This window comes from Strigops habroptila, chromosome 7 (assembly GCF_004027225.2).
Source record: "Strigops habroptila isolate Jane chromosome 7, bStrHab1.2.pri, whole genome shotgun sequence".
NCBI lineage: Eukaryota > Metazoa > Chordata > Aves > Psittaciformes > Psittacidae > Strigops > Strigops habroptila.
In genome coordinates, this window is record NC_044283.2 from 27,550,352 (window position 1) to 27,564,857 (window position 14,506).

Here is a 14,506-nt window from a genome sequence, read left to right on the forward strand (position 1 = left end):
TCTTTGACTTTCTCATGCACTTTGTCAACCTTCAACAATTCATCTACAGATGGAAAACCTGATAAGGTCACTTCGCCAATCTAGAGACATCTAGCCCCAAATGTGCAAGTATGGGTTCCAAAACTGCTCTGACAGAATACCACTTGTGGTGACTTAAGAGATCATTATGATTTATTAAATATGCAAAGCAAACTTAACATTTTTGTAGTCTCTTTCTCTCTTAGTGATTTGTTTTGCTCCACAAAAAGGTGAAAAGTTACGGCAATGCAAAAGAATCCCAACTACAAGAAAGTACTACTACTGGGGGCTGAAGCACTTATGTTTAAGCTGAATTTTACTCAGATTTTAATGTAAAAGCCCAGTGACATTTAATTTTTAGCAACAAAGAACATTACGTATTTCTGCTGCAAAACTAGGCAGCTCTTAGATAAAGTGCACAATTTATACGTAATGCGCTAAATTTGTACAATCTGTGCTTTTTCTTATTCCTTTTTTTTTTTTTTGCAAGTACAGCACTACCATGTTGCATACAGGCAATTAATGAGAAAGAAAATGCCTCGTCTTCATCATGATCTGCTATTAAAATAATACAGAAAATGAAGTTAAAAATTAACTTGGTTTGGCAAAGTTTTTGACTTCTGGCATCCTACCTGCAAAGCCCCATCTAGTGTTAAAATAATGCTATACTACTACTGAGCCGATTCTGAACTGTTAGACTACTTGCATTGATTATACAACATTTTATCTGTATAGCGTGTAGGTCACATATATGCAGTAGACCATAATGAGCCTATACTTTTCCTAGGAGATGCAAATATTGGCTGAAGTGAAGCAATACACAGGAAGGAAAGTGAGATAAAACTTAAGCATTAGGGGAGAAAAAAACAAGATTTTTTAAAAAGGGCTAGATTAATGAGAAGAACAATCTTACAGTTTAGAAAGGCAGATATTCTTAGCAGCTTGTTGACTCATGACCCGCAAGGGTCTCCATTACTAATGCAGTTATTTTTTATAGACCGTAACAAAAACACTGAAAGAAAACTCAAAGTATTTGATTTCTTCTCCCCAGTCCTTTTACAGTCAGCTTCAGCAAATTCTGGTCTGAAGCCTTTTATTTATTCCAACCAAGTAACAATTGTTAACAGAATCTTTACTATTTCTCAATATTTAATTTTGTTTTACCTCCCCTCCCTTTTTCTTGAGAGGAGAAATGGAGGATATGTAAGAACTGCAACAAGCCAGATATAATGTAAAAGTCAATGCAAGCAATTATGGTGACCAAGTCAATCATATAATGAAATATTATATCATACAGTTTGTAACTTCGAAAGCTATTCTTCATGTTTTCAAAATGCAGAAACACATCAGGAACAAAGATTATGCAATTTTCTTAACATACTGTTCCATGATTAAATTTTCAGCTGTACGATACCCAGGTGTTCATCCTGTCATTGGTTTATACTGTCTTACCACTTCACTTTCAGATTAAGTCACTTAACTCCCCCTAAAAAATCCCAACTCTCCCCCCAAAAACTTGCAACAACTTAACACTGCAAAGTTTGTGACACAGGTTTCTTTATCATTCAAGTTGAGTTCAATCACATCACAAATTCTTTCCAACTGGATTAGTTAGAAGAGCTGCCAATTCCTTAGCATTGCACCAACATAACCTTATTTTTAAAATGTTCTCAAATGGAAATACACAGAAGAAATCCCAAGGTCTCACCTCTGCATCTTCCAATTCAACATCTAAAAAGTCAAAGTCTTTAAAAACTCCAAATTGTTGTTCACTGGTATTGTCTTCTACAGCCACTTCCTCCTCTTGAATCACTTCTTCTGTTGTTGAAATAAGACTAGTTTGTTGATCGCCAACTTCCAAGTCCTCATTAGAAGAAAACACAACCTGCAGATATGGGTAGAAATAGAAACAAAAATTTCCAACTTGTGTAACTCCAGCAGTCAGATGTACTGCTTCCCACATTTAATGGCATTAGTGGCAGTTAGCATACCACTATAATGATTATACCAGGGCAACGTAAACTGCAGCATGTTTCGAGACTTGCTGAATTTTAAACTACATCTTTAAATTAATGATGAGTCTCTCCTTAATGTAACTGAGAGTTGCAAAGATACAAATAAAGAGAAAAATATATCCTGAAACCATCATTTTCAGAACCACAATATTAGTCAAACTTAAGAACAAAAAAAAAATCCACGATAATTATAATTCACATTTCACAGGCTGTATCATTTTCACCTATCAATTTCTGTGGAAGAACTGTATACCTTTAAGAAGGCATCCAGTGCTGGCTTCCAGTAATGATAATATCACAAATTACAATTTGCTGTTTATTTCTATTTGCCTTTTTCTTTTTTTAGTATCTTCAGCTTTCAAGCATCAAATTGTATTTATTTCAACTTCCTACACTAGATTAAAGATCCACCTCCCATCAGTATTTTTCACCAGCTAAAAATTTGCATGTCACAATAAAAAAATGAATATTCTAGATGATAAACCAAGGTAGGCTACTCAACTTTATTTTAAAAAGCTCTTAATGTCATCACCACTATTAAGGTTAGTATGCTAGTGGGGGTGTTTTCTGTGCCATACAGAGAAGTAACACCGTCAGCCTAGTTTAATAGTTAAGACTACTTCTCCTACTGATACCCATGTTAGTTTGAACGCATGTGATCCACTGGTTATTTTCAATGGATTCTATGGTATTTTCAATACAGCACCAACCTCCTTGCAGTCCTCAGCCATTGCTGCCCCCTCTCTCCAAAGTGCATCTTATTAATGGGCTAGATAAAGATTTACTCAGAACAGAGGAGACCTAGTTCATTTCCCTCTTCTAGCCAAGACAATTAACATTCATACATGCAGCCTCAAACACACTATTCTGGAGTGGCAGTGTAGTCTTGCTCTTCTGTGAAGAAGTATTAAGGATTAGTTTGATCAACCGAGTTCCTTAGTAGTCGATTAATTTAATTTGGAGAGGAAAGACTGGAGTTTCAGTCCAACGACTTTTAAAAAATCTTGTTTTGATAACCACATAAGATAAAAATTAAGAATTAATCCTAGTAGTTAATCTTTGTCTTAAAACATATAGACCTCCCCTACGGTCCATTCACTGAGACAGCAACATTTGTTTGGCTGAATTTAAATAGTGTTTTGAAACATGTCTAGTAAAGAGCAGTGCCCGCTGGACTTCTTGAGGAAAAATTAATTACTTATGATTCCACCTCTTTCTAATTCTTCAAATTGGATTTGTGAATTGTTGAACTAAAACCAGTTTGTCAAAAACTGCTCTTCATAACTTCACCAATACCTGAAAACGCAACAGCATTCTCACTACTGGAATTCAAAAACCAGAACAAACCACCATCACCACTTACTGAAGGATTCTTGGGAAGACCAGATTCTGGACCACACAGAGAAAGTACATTCATTAGCTTCTCCCTAGTTCTTCTCTGAAAAATATATGAAAGAAAATCACATAGAAAGGCATCTGCTGGAGGTTAAAAAGTAAAACATCTGCATTTTAACTAGTCATCTCACATGCTGACATCCACTAAAAATAATCTGACTATTTTTACTTTTCACCAGTATTAGCTTTTAGTTTATGCTGTATTCATTTACTGTTTTGCTAAGACACAATATAGACTTCAAATTAGACTTCAACAATTTTTTTATACATTCATAAACATTGTCGGTAATATACGTATAAGGTGTTCAAGACAATGTACCTGAGATAGTTGTGGCCTCTTCCAGCTGACAGGAACTAACGCATTTGAATTGGAGCCTGACGAAGTTGAAGAAGTGCTGCGGGTGACAGCAATGACTTTTGGCTTCCCATTTCTACCAGCTGCGCTGTGTTGATCACCATACTTATTCCCAATGATTGGTGTCTATCAAAGACAACAAACACTTTCTCAAAATGCAAATCTGTATTAGTAGAGACTGCACATTTGATTTCAGAATTTAGTATTACATAAAATGTAGGAGGGCTTGTCTGTTTGTTTTTAAGCATTCTATAAAGCCTATGCCTAATCCACTGAGCCTTGGTACACTGGGAAATACAAAGCTGAGTAAGTCTACCCTATGCAGTAGGCTGCCATTCTGCCCACTTGTGGTTTTTTGAATTATGCAAATTTTATGGTGACAATCCAGTTATATTTTTTTAAACACACTATGAAAAATTGTTTTCACAGGCAAGCAAGTAACACTTACACTTCTGAGAACCAAGCGGCAAATTCTGCCCCTTTGACAGCAAATGCTACTCCAGTGAACTTTGCGGGAATTCATCTTGTCCCTCAATTATATGCATACAATGAAACTTCCAGTAAGGAATTCATTTACCAATTTAAGTAATGCTCTTAAGACATCTGTAACTCCAATCATCATCTAGGGTCAGCTTCAGCCAGGACCCCTTACTTCTGATTAACAGTAAAGTTTCTACAATTTTCACATCCTTATATTATACTGCAGTCATTTGGCTATACTCCCATTTTCAGACACAGAATGAGTATCAGCTGTATTATTTTCAGTTCTAATGAACCCGAATTGGGGGGTAGGGGTGTTCTTTTTAACTACAGGATTTTCTCCAGTGCCATTCATCTTACACTGAGGTTCCTATATTCTGTATCCTGCTCTCTCCTTTAAATTTTCTCCCCCTTCCAAAGTCACGGCAGAACCGCAGTACACGGTTTTAATCCTCTCGGCCCTTGAACACACAACCCCTCATTTGGTGAAAGCCTGGAATGTTCAGCTGCAAGCAGCAGCCAGCTGCATTAGCTTGCTCTATGACACAGCTGAAATACCCTTGAGAATAATCCCATTGACTTTTAGTAATTAACTCTTCAGAAATTCAAAGAGGGGAAAAAGGCAAAAACACAACAGAAGTATTCAAAGGTTATCTTCCAGTATGACTCTTAATTACATGTATGTAAAACTTCAACATCTGTCATTCTTAACAATTATATTTATTTTTAAATATATAAATGTAGAAGGCTAACAGAACAAATCTGAGTTTGCAAGAGAAAGTCATTATTGCATTAGAATTTAAATATAGTAATTACCTCTGATATATCAAAATGAAAATCTAAGGTCTTCCCAGGTAGCTCCTTGGAGACATTAAAAATTTTTGTGAAAGATATTTCAGGAGAACCTATGTCACCTCCGTAAGTCTTTGGGATATCATTAGGTACAACAAGGCTTGCTGACCGAGACACCACCAATTTCAAAATATTAAGAGCTTCCTTCCAATATGGACTCTAAAAAGAACATACACAAATCACAAAACAATCGCTTCAGACAGGACAGCCATTTTTAATATATGGTAGGATATCAATGATACATTGATTCATTACAAGATTCCCAAAACCAAAAGCTCTAATCTTCTACATGTGGCTGCAAGGTGCTAGCACAGGTAGGCAGCTTTGGACCTTGAAGTGCCAGGAAGGCAACAGCAAGGTACCATGTCACCCCGTGGTGCGTGGTCAGGTGCAGCCAGGCAGTCACTAGCTCCAGGTCCCAGTGCCAGTCGCACCAGACTCTATGTCCCTCGCTCCCTGTATTTACACTATGCTTATTACCACTGTCTGAAGTATCTGCCTTTCATGCCCCAGAAGATAAAAACTAATAGCATTTAAAAGCAAAACAACCTCCACCTCCTGGCATCTTTAATTATTTTACACTTATGAACAGAGTAAACTGAATTTGAAACAGCCAAAAGTATTTTGTGCTTTATATTTCCTTATGTATTTCAAAAAGCTTAAAAAAAAAAAAAGGGGGGGGGCAAAAACATTTACAAGGTTTTTATGTCATATCAAACTAGTCATTGCTTAAAACAGCCAGGGCAAAACGATGAGAACGTAAGAGGCAGAGCCCGATTTGAGTGCACTCTCCTTGAAAAAAATGGTTAATAGTAATGTAAATAATTCAGCAGTTTCAACTACAGAAATTGTGGAGCAAATCACAGAAGAGACTTACATCAAAAGCAGCACCTTGGGAGGGTTAAGACTTACACTCCTGAAAATATTAGGATTCTACCTGAAACTTAATCTTCCAGTTTTTGAAATTAGCAGGGTATCTGCCTGTTTGGGTTTTTTTAATTAGGATACAATGTTTGTTAAACACCACTTTCAACAGTCTAAGAAGTATATGCTTCTCTGTAGGTAATAAGTCTTCAGTAATCTGAATTTCTGTGCATCATAAACATAAAAAAAGAAGTCTCAAACCTGAACCATCCTGTAGCAACTTAAATTAAGATGCACTGTGACTGCAAAAGACTAAAAATGTCAGCCTAGTAGCACCAAATTTAAACACGTTCATTTATGATCTTTTTTCATCATTTATAGTAAGATGTTTTATCATATCAAAAATACACAGGCTTCTCTGGAATATTTTTTTAACTAGTACCATTATTTTAATAGCCAACATCTAATTAAAATGAGATTCCATGGTAGCGTGGGCTTGCATAGAAAGCTCAGATAAAGGTTAGATGTGAAGCAAGCAGCTCTCAGGCCATGAAAACTATAGTTAATGCTAATCATTCCATTTTGCCTAATGCACTCTGACAGGAGCACAATATCGAAAGTACATATCCATCAATAACAAAACATCCAGGGAACACTACTCTTCCTGGTTAATTATGATTAAACCACTTGACTGAAATACATTTTGCAATAATGGAATTCAGGAAAAAGGGGGGCGAAGGGAAGAAATAAAAAGAATGTTGTGCACTGAAATGGTTTTATGCTCCAGGCATTTTCATAAAATCTTTCAGCAAGATGCTAGACTTTCTTCTGTGAAATAGGTTTTCAGTAAATCGTGTTCCAAGTACAACAGATCAAATTACCTAGGGCAAAACACTGTTGTTCATCTTTTGGGGACTTTAATAAAAAAAGCGCTCAAATTCATTAAGGTGCACCTTAATGTTCCCCACAGATATATTGGTGAAAGTGATTTAAGTATGTATTTAACTGTAAAACTTCATTTTGAAAACATCTACATTTAAATAAAACATCTGTGCAGTATTTAGCAGTAAAGGCTTCCCTGCATTTTAATAGCTGAACGATCATGTCCTCAAACAACATATGTAGCAGTTGCCTATATCTGCAAATAGATGCACGTTCACCCATGTACACTCGTCCCACAAGATGTATTTCAAATTGGACAAATACATAAGCATATAATGAATTAAGTACATAGGACAAAAAAATAAAATAGTATGAAATCTGACCTTGAACAGCCATTTTTATGTCGAAATAAAGTAATCCCCACAAAAATTCAAGTGTAATTTCACTGCCACTTTGATAATAAGAGAAAGGCTTTTATAGTTTTTCATAGAACCTACCTGAACATATTTACCAATAACTTTTATGATTTCCAAATTAAACTGCTTCACTGGTGCTGTGGATAGGTCAATATGACTCAGAAGACTGTAAATTATCTGCAGTAAGGACTGTTGCATACTGGATAACCCCTTCTCTAACAGCTAAAAAAAAAAAAATTTAAAATACAGAATTTAATTAGGGCCTTTCGTGGTAGCAGAAAGTGAAAACAAACATTAAAATATAGCTAACTTCCACACATATTTATTTCCTCCTTTAAGAAACTTCAGTGTACCACTTCATGTTTTTCAAAACTTGAGAAGTTTAGTCTTTAGTATTAAAAATCAGAACAGTGTTCTCTGTCCTAATTCAGTTCTTACCCCCCTGATCTTTGACTATTGGTTAGCACAGACCTAAAGCACCTCATAATAAAACACTTCTCACTAAACAGAAGTGTTGATACAAATTCAAAATCTCAAAGCTGAGTGAAAGACAATTACACCTTTGCATTAACGGCGGCTGGTACACACAATCTTACAAACAAAATAAGGGCATATAAAGTCATTCATGAGAATGTACAAATATTTTAAAAAATATCTTCAGTTTGAAGTTACATACTTCAAGGACAAGTCTACAAGCTTTTCACACAAGGTACTTTATTAAAGATAGTAGCAATTTTCCTGTATGAATGGCTGGCAGACTAAGGTACTGCATTCTACAATTGAAATTTTCTTTGATTATATACAACACAAAATTTAAAAAAATAATTTCCAGGTTTAATTTAAGTTGTGACAAGGTCATCTTTAAATGTGTACTTGGCTAAAAAAGGGTCTCTTAAAATTTGCACCGAGTATATTTTACTAAAGCCAAGACAGTGTCCACATTTTATTCACATAGCACAGAATATAAATACCGATTATGAAACACTAGGATCATGAAAAGGGATCTTTCATTAGAGGGATTATAATTTCTAGGTATATTTAAATTTTTGAACTCCAAAATGGCAGTAGTCATCCTTTTAGTGTATCCTAGAATATTTTAATATTATTCTTTCATCATGGAAGGTGGGCTTTCTTCCCCACCAATATTCAGGATCATGAAAAATAAGGAACTGGCAACGAGTAAATGTAGTGTTGATCACAGATTGTTAACCTCAGATACATTTTACTAAAAACTTACCTCTGCAAGATAAGTTACGAGGTTAAATGTGGCATCTGAGAAAGAGTCATGCAAATATCTACACACTACATTAATCCAGTTAGAACAGTCTCTGGAATAACTGCGTGTGCTGTATAAACTCATCATATGAGCCAGATTGGCAAGAGTGGGTGATTTCTCCTCTGCACAAACCTGAAAAGCAAAAAGCATATTTAATTATATTAGAAATGACAATTGTTTAACCTAAGCATTCACAAGTCACTCTGCACTTCTCCCAGATTTCACTCTGTTTTTCTAATAACTGAAATTGAACTAATCACATAAGCAACACCTTCAGTTTCTGTTGAATTTTGGTATTGTGGCATTCACGCTCCAAGTTTATCTACCACTCAACTAGTGTCCCTAGCTACTAGTGCAAGTATTTAAGGGACAGAAAGAATTTCCAGATTTACATCAGGCATGTGGTCCTCTGAAGCAGCCTGTGCACAGGTAAGTCATTAATGAATCATAGTTTGGGCAGCCAGAAGGCTACAACTGCACCTCCTATGATAGACAGCACTTACTCCCCTTTCCACTTAAAATACATTCTGTCAGGCCAGAGTACCACCACCCTAGCTGGAGATTGTTGGTGTGTATCGTGTACAGTTTTAAAAGACACTGACAAACATACTATCTTTTCTTCTCCAGTCCAAAAAGTAAGGATCAGTTCCTTCTCATTAGTAAATTAGGAAGATTGCTTAAAAACTGATTAAGTTTATATTTAAAATTACAAGCTGAAAAATCAGACAAGTTAAGAAAAAGTAACTGATACCATTAATAAGGAAATTTGTACTTTACATCTCAATTTTATGGAATAAGCTAATTTTATGGAATAAACTTTTTCATTGACAAAGAGAAACTCAAGGGTTCATATGAGGTCCAACTATGTAAATTAGGACTGGATCCCATCTTTAACATATGACCTTTTACAGTTATTTCTATATTACTATTAGAATAAGGTAAAATTATAAGATAGCAGAAGAATACAGAAACAATGCTGATATAAAGTGCTGGGTACTTCTCCAAGCATCATTTTACATACCTTAGCTATCCTGTCAGCTGTTTCTTTACAAAATTGAGTTGGGTTATCAAAATGTTGGATCAGATGAGGAAGTAGGCACAAGATGTTTAGGGGAAATCCTAAACATACACACAAACACAGTTACATAAGCCCCAAAGATTTTTAATATTACTTAATTTAATGTGGAGTTACCTGGTATTTAAGAACCCTTACAGCATGACACATACATTCACACAGATATATAAATACACATACATGTACCTAAGCGTGTATGTATGCAGAATGTACATAAATGTGTCTGTGTTAGGTATAAATATGCGTAAGATGAAAATAAAATCATCATCAGATCAATTAAGTGAAGCTATCAGGAAAATTGATAGCTTTAGGCAGTACAGTCACATTGTTTCTAAAAGTTTAAAATAGTACTAATTGAGCTAGGCAGCACAAGATCATGAAAAATAATACATGTGCTCCTAAAACTCACTTGTAAGCAAGTTTAAAGTTAATAGTCAATACATACAGTTTACATGCGGTATTTCTTGGCAGGTAATTATAATCTGCAATGTATTCCCACTATTTAACACTATAATAGTCATAACTGCAAAAAGCATTTAACTGAAGGGATTTTTTTTAAGGCAAATGCATAATTACTACTTATTTTGATTACACTTAATTTGATGAAAAAACATATTTTCACCACACATACATCTACTAAAGATACCTGCTAACTGAGATGGATCCACCAGAGCATGCCTGGAAATTGTGATGAGTTTACTGAGGAGATGAACTGTCATTTCTTGTGTAGATGCTGAAGTAAAGCCTTTTAGGAAAAGCTGCTGAAGGCCTGGAAAGTTATTCCATTTCAGTTTACTCTGCACCTTTTCTATCTTTTCCCGACTCTCTGATTTATCCAGAGGCAAGTGAATAAGAAGCTTGTTGAGCAGCTTGAGAGCCAAAAGGTATTCATACTCATAATCTGACTCCAGCAACGAAGCTGCAATCCAAAATATGGTGGCCATCAAGTTGACAGGGTCAGTAGTGGGCTGCACATCATACATCCCTCCCTCTCTCAGGGAGGAAAGGCTTCTAGTCCTGGCCAAACTTCCACCATGATTTATCCTTCCATCCATTATATCCAGTGTGTTGCTCCGCCGACGGTCGCCTCTCCGCTCACTGATTAAATTCAGTCTTAAAGAATTGCTCCTTGTATTGCTGTAGTATCCCAAAAAATTGCCACTATTAATGGGACTTGTGCTTAGATTTATCTGTCCAGTGCTTTTCCTATTAGCTGCATACTTGTTTCCCATTACAGAATCACGGTATGAGGTTCTAAAATAAAAATCAATATCATGTATTATTCCACACAAAACACTTTAATAACATACAGTTTAGAAAAAGGGAAGAAAGGAAAAAGATGCTACACTAATCACACATACACGCATACAGTGAACACTTCATCACTGGAAGACTATTATATGAAAGTACAGAATTTATCTATCTAAAACACTAAAATATCCTTACGGCAACAAGAACAAGACTGTAGTGTCCTGTTATCTCTGCTACCAAATCTATTTGTTACAATCCCAGAATACCATAATAATTACATAACAATTCAGTAAAATACGAAAAAATAGCCTATAGCATGTAAAAGATTATCTGTGAACGAAGATGTAACATTCCAACTTACTCATATATGTGGTAGAGAAATGAATTAATAAATTATTTACTTATTACCTTATATTTTATTTGAAGAATCAGACCTAGAAAACCCAACACCTTCCAGTTCTGATAACTGAGAAACAGAATATATCCCTAGAAATCTCAACATTTTCAACCATTTTGTCATGAATTCAAGCAATGTACATTTAGGGATTTTTTTTTTTCAGTTTGAAAAAAAGTCACTGAGTTAACCACTCAGACTATAATGAGACACACAAATGACTCAGACTATGCAATTACACTTCCCTCATATATGGACAACTAATCTGACGCTAGCATTTGCTGTAACTGAAGAAATCTCTTCTGTATTAACACTGGAATAAAAGTATTTATTGCAGTACAGGAGTTTTCATCCGTGAACTTTAAATAAGCTAAAATTGTCTTTTGAAGATTGGTGCTATTACCCTCATTATACATATGGGGGAAAAATAAGGCCCTCAAGAAATTACACTACTAATCAAGGTCACTAGGGCCTGATTTAAAAAGGAAGTACTGAATGTACTCGGTGCCTTTATTTTTGAGAAGTCACAGAAGAACTGACAACATTTCAGAATTGAGCCATAAGAAAACCTGGAACACCATTTTTTTTTTTTTTTTTTTTAATTTTCTTTTTAAATTGTTGAGCAGGGTAAGGTGGAACGATAGCAGAGATCCTTTTCAGAACATCAATATTCTTATGAGTTTTGCTTGAGACAGAATGATAAAAGCAAGCAATTTTGCTATAGCGATACAACTATTCTGGCAAAGACAAGAAATTATTCCTTACATTTGTAATACAAATCTTTCATAATCCAAATGTATAAAAATGTGTAATGCAGTTTGCTAATAAAAGAACTTACTGAGAAAGGGCAGAAAGCAGATCATAATGCTTCATGGTTTCAGCCAATGTATCAATAGCAGACTCTAAGGTCAGAAGCAGTTCTATGACAAAACCCTGGGGAAAGCCACAAGTCATTATAAACGATGCAATATGCACACAGAAAATCACAGAAAATCTACTGGGTAGTAATATAAAAACACGAGATCAGTATCAATAGCTAAATTATTATTTTATGCTTCAATTAGAACATAATTCTGATGAGAGATCAAATTAGCATTATAGCTTCAAGCCAGGGGAAAACACAATTTTTCTAAATAGTCACAGAATTCATTCTGGTTTGCATTATTTCTAAGGATGGACTTTAAGGATGGAGTCATTTAGACTTGCATTTTGCAATACTAAAAGATTAGATCCACTTTTCCAGATGTACAATAACACTAAGTTGGATGTTTGTTCACACTTGATCAGGTTATGTTACAAAAGAAAACCTAAATTATTTTTTATATGGCTGATCTCAGGATTCTCTAACTACGAAAGAGAAGGTGATTTCAGGAAACAGATGTATCAAACTCTCTGCAAGTTCCTATTGCTGTAGCAGAGAATGTGCACACCTCATCTTTTCATCATTAATTTAGTGAAAATTCAGAAAGTGCCATGATTAAAACCATTCTGATATTTGAAATATCTTTATTTAAAAATAAAGAGCAACTGAATAAAAAAATGCTTTTAAATTCTCCTGTCATTAAAATAAAACTGAAAGTATGTCATTTAGGCAGACTTTCTAATACAGCGGGGGGAAAATTAAAATACCTGAGCTTCTTCTCCTGCATCTCCAACCGTTTCTACTAGTCTGGAGAGAACATCAGAAAGTGTAGATGCAGTAAGAGGCTGCTTCAGAGCCCTGAAAATCTGAAAGGACCTCCCAGCATAATGTCGAGAGGAACAGGAAAGCGCAGTTTGCAAAGCAACTTCACTGAGACGGTGTTCCAATTGAAATCCTCCTATAAAAGCAAATAAATGCTCAAGCAGCACAATGGATCATAAAAAAATCCCCAAAACCACTTGAATTTAAGAGTATATTGCCAAAGTAATTTTCTCAAGGAGTATTACTTTCAAACATCCTTCTTGCATGTAAACTTGTATTCCATAATAGTTAACATCTGAAGTACTTGTAGAGATAAAATGCTTATGATTTGAATATTAAGGGTCCACAATAAACTAGTAAGATATTTTATGATCTTAAAGGCCTTTTCCAACCTAGTTGATTCTATGATTCCATTATCTCATTCCTAAAAGATTATATTTAAATCTGTCGTAATAGAAACATGAACCAAGTGTGCAATACACAAGAAAAATCTATTATTTAGAAGCAATAAGTGACCACCTAGAGTGATTTTATAGATAACCTGTACATTTACAGGCATTCAAAAAACTTATTTAGTTTGCAGACTTGGACATTTTATCATGCATTGACTGTTTTCTAACATACCTGAGCTAGACTGTTTAAATATAGATACCACATGCTTTAAAAACACAGTTAACTGTTCAGCACTCTTTATATTAGGGTTCTTGGCTGAAACATCTTCGTGGTTCCAAAGTGGGCCTCTTTTCCTAAAAATATAAAAATAGAGTAAACATAACAGAATATAAAACATAGTCTTAGATAGTAATATTATTTAAATGTTATTTTAATCTTAAGGTTAACTGCAAAAGAATCTACTAACTGCATAAAAGAAACAATTCAGAACTGCAAGCACAAATTGGGAAGAAGTTTGACAACTGCCCAGTATTATATAAAAATATGCAAGAAGTTAAGACAAGGTGAAAAGCAATATATTAGATCCAGCTGAAGTAACAGCATTAAGTTTAGGAAGAGGCATTCTCTGTTAGACAATATTTAGTTATCTAACAACAAACCAGTAGAAGTAACACCATTACGCATTTCTTAAAACAACCTCCTTTCTTCCCATTTTCTTCGCATCAATACACCACACTATTCTACATTTAGGCTGATGTAAATCATAAGTAATCAAAAGTTCTGAGAAAGAGGTGGGATTTCAGATCTACACAATCTTAAAAGCTTTATATAAACTATCACACAAACTGCACAAGTGTTGACACAGTTTTACAGATGTTCTTTGCCACAGATTCTTGGTTTCCAAATAGCCATGTCTCTTCTACCAGGTAATCCACAAACTCCACACAAATCTTACAGCTCCCTAATCACTTTATGTATTCCAGCCCTAATTCTTTAGATGGAAAAGGGAATTCTATAAACTGTGCGGCAAGCAAAAATAACAGACCTGCATAGAACATGGCAAAAGAGTTCTAAAAACTCAGGACACAAAAGGGTGGCCAAAATTCTCTGAAATTGTTGGAAAGTTACAGTTGTTCATAGGCTGTATTACTTAAAA

The 14,506-nt window shown here is 34.9% G+C and overlaps 1 protein-coding gene across 12 annotated transcripts in view; it reads right to left on the minus strand.

Annotated features, from left to right (window-relative positions):
* The window catches only part of FRYL (FRY like transcription coactivator), a 160,583-nt gene that overhangs the window by 26,534 nt on the left and 119,543 nt on the right, over positions 1–14,506 (minus strand). For all 12 annotated transcript variants that reach the window (XM_030492105.1, XM_030492099.1, XM_030492097.1 and 9 more), the window contains 11 exons: positions 13,582–13,703; positions 12,903–13,093; positions 12,112–12,206; positions 10,275–10,882; positions 9,575–9,672; positions 8,515–8,685; positions 7,359–7,499; positions 5,080–5,274; positions 3,748–3,909; positions 3,397–3,471; positions 1,727–1,903 (listed from right to left, as the gene is read on the minus strand). In XM_030492105.1, coding sequence (XP_030347965.1) covers positions 1,727–1,903; positions 3,397–3,471; positions 3,748–3,909; positions 5,080–5,274; positions 7,359–7,499; positions 8,515–8,685; positions 9,575–9,672; positions 10,275–10,882; positions 12,112–12,206; positions 12,903–13,093; positions 13,582–13,703 — 2,035 coding nt within the window. The remainder of the gene's footprint in view (positions 1–1,726; positions 1,904–3,396; positions 3,472–3,747; positions 3,910–5,079; positions 5,275–7,358; positions 7,500–8,514; positions 8,686–9,574; positions 9,673–10,274; positions 10,883–12,111; positions 12,207–12,902; positions 13,094–13,581; positions 13,704–14,506) is intronic.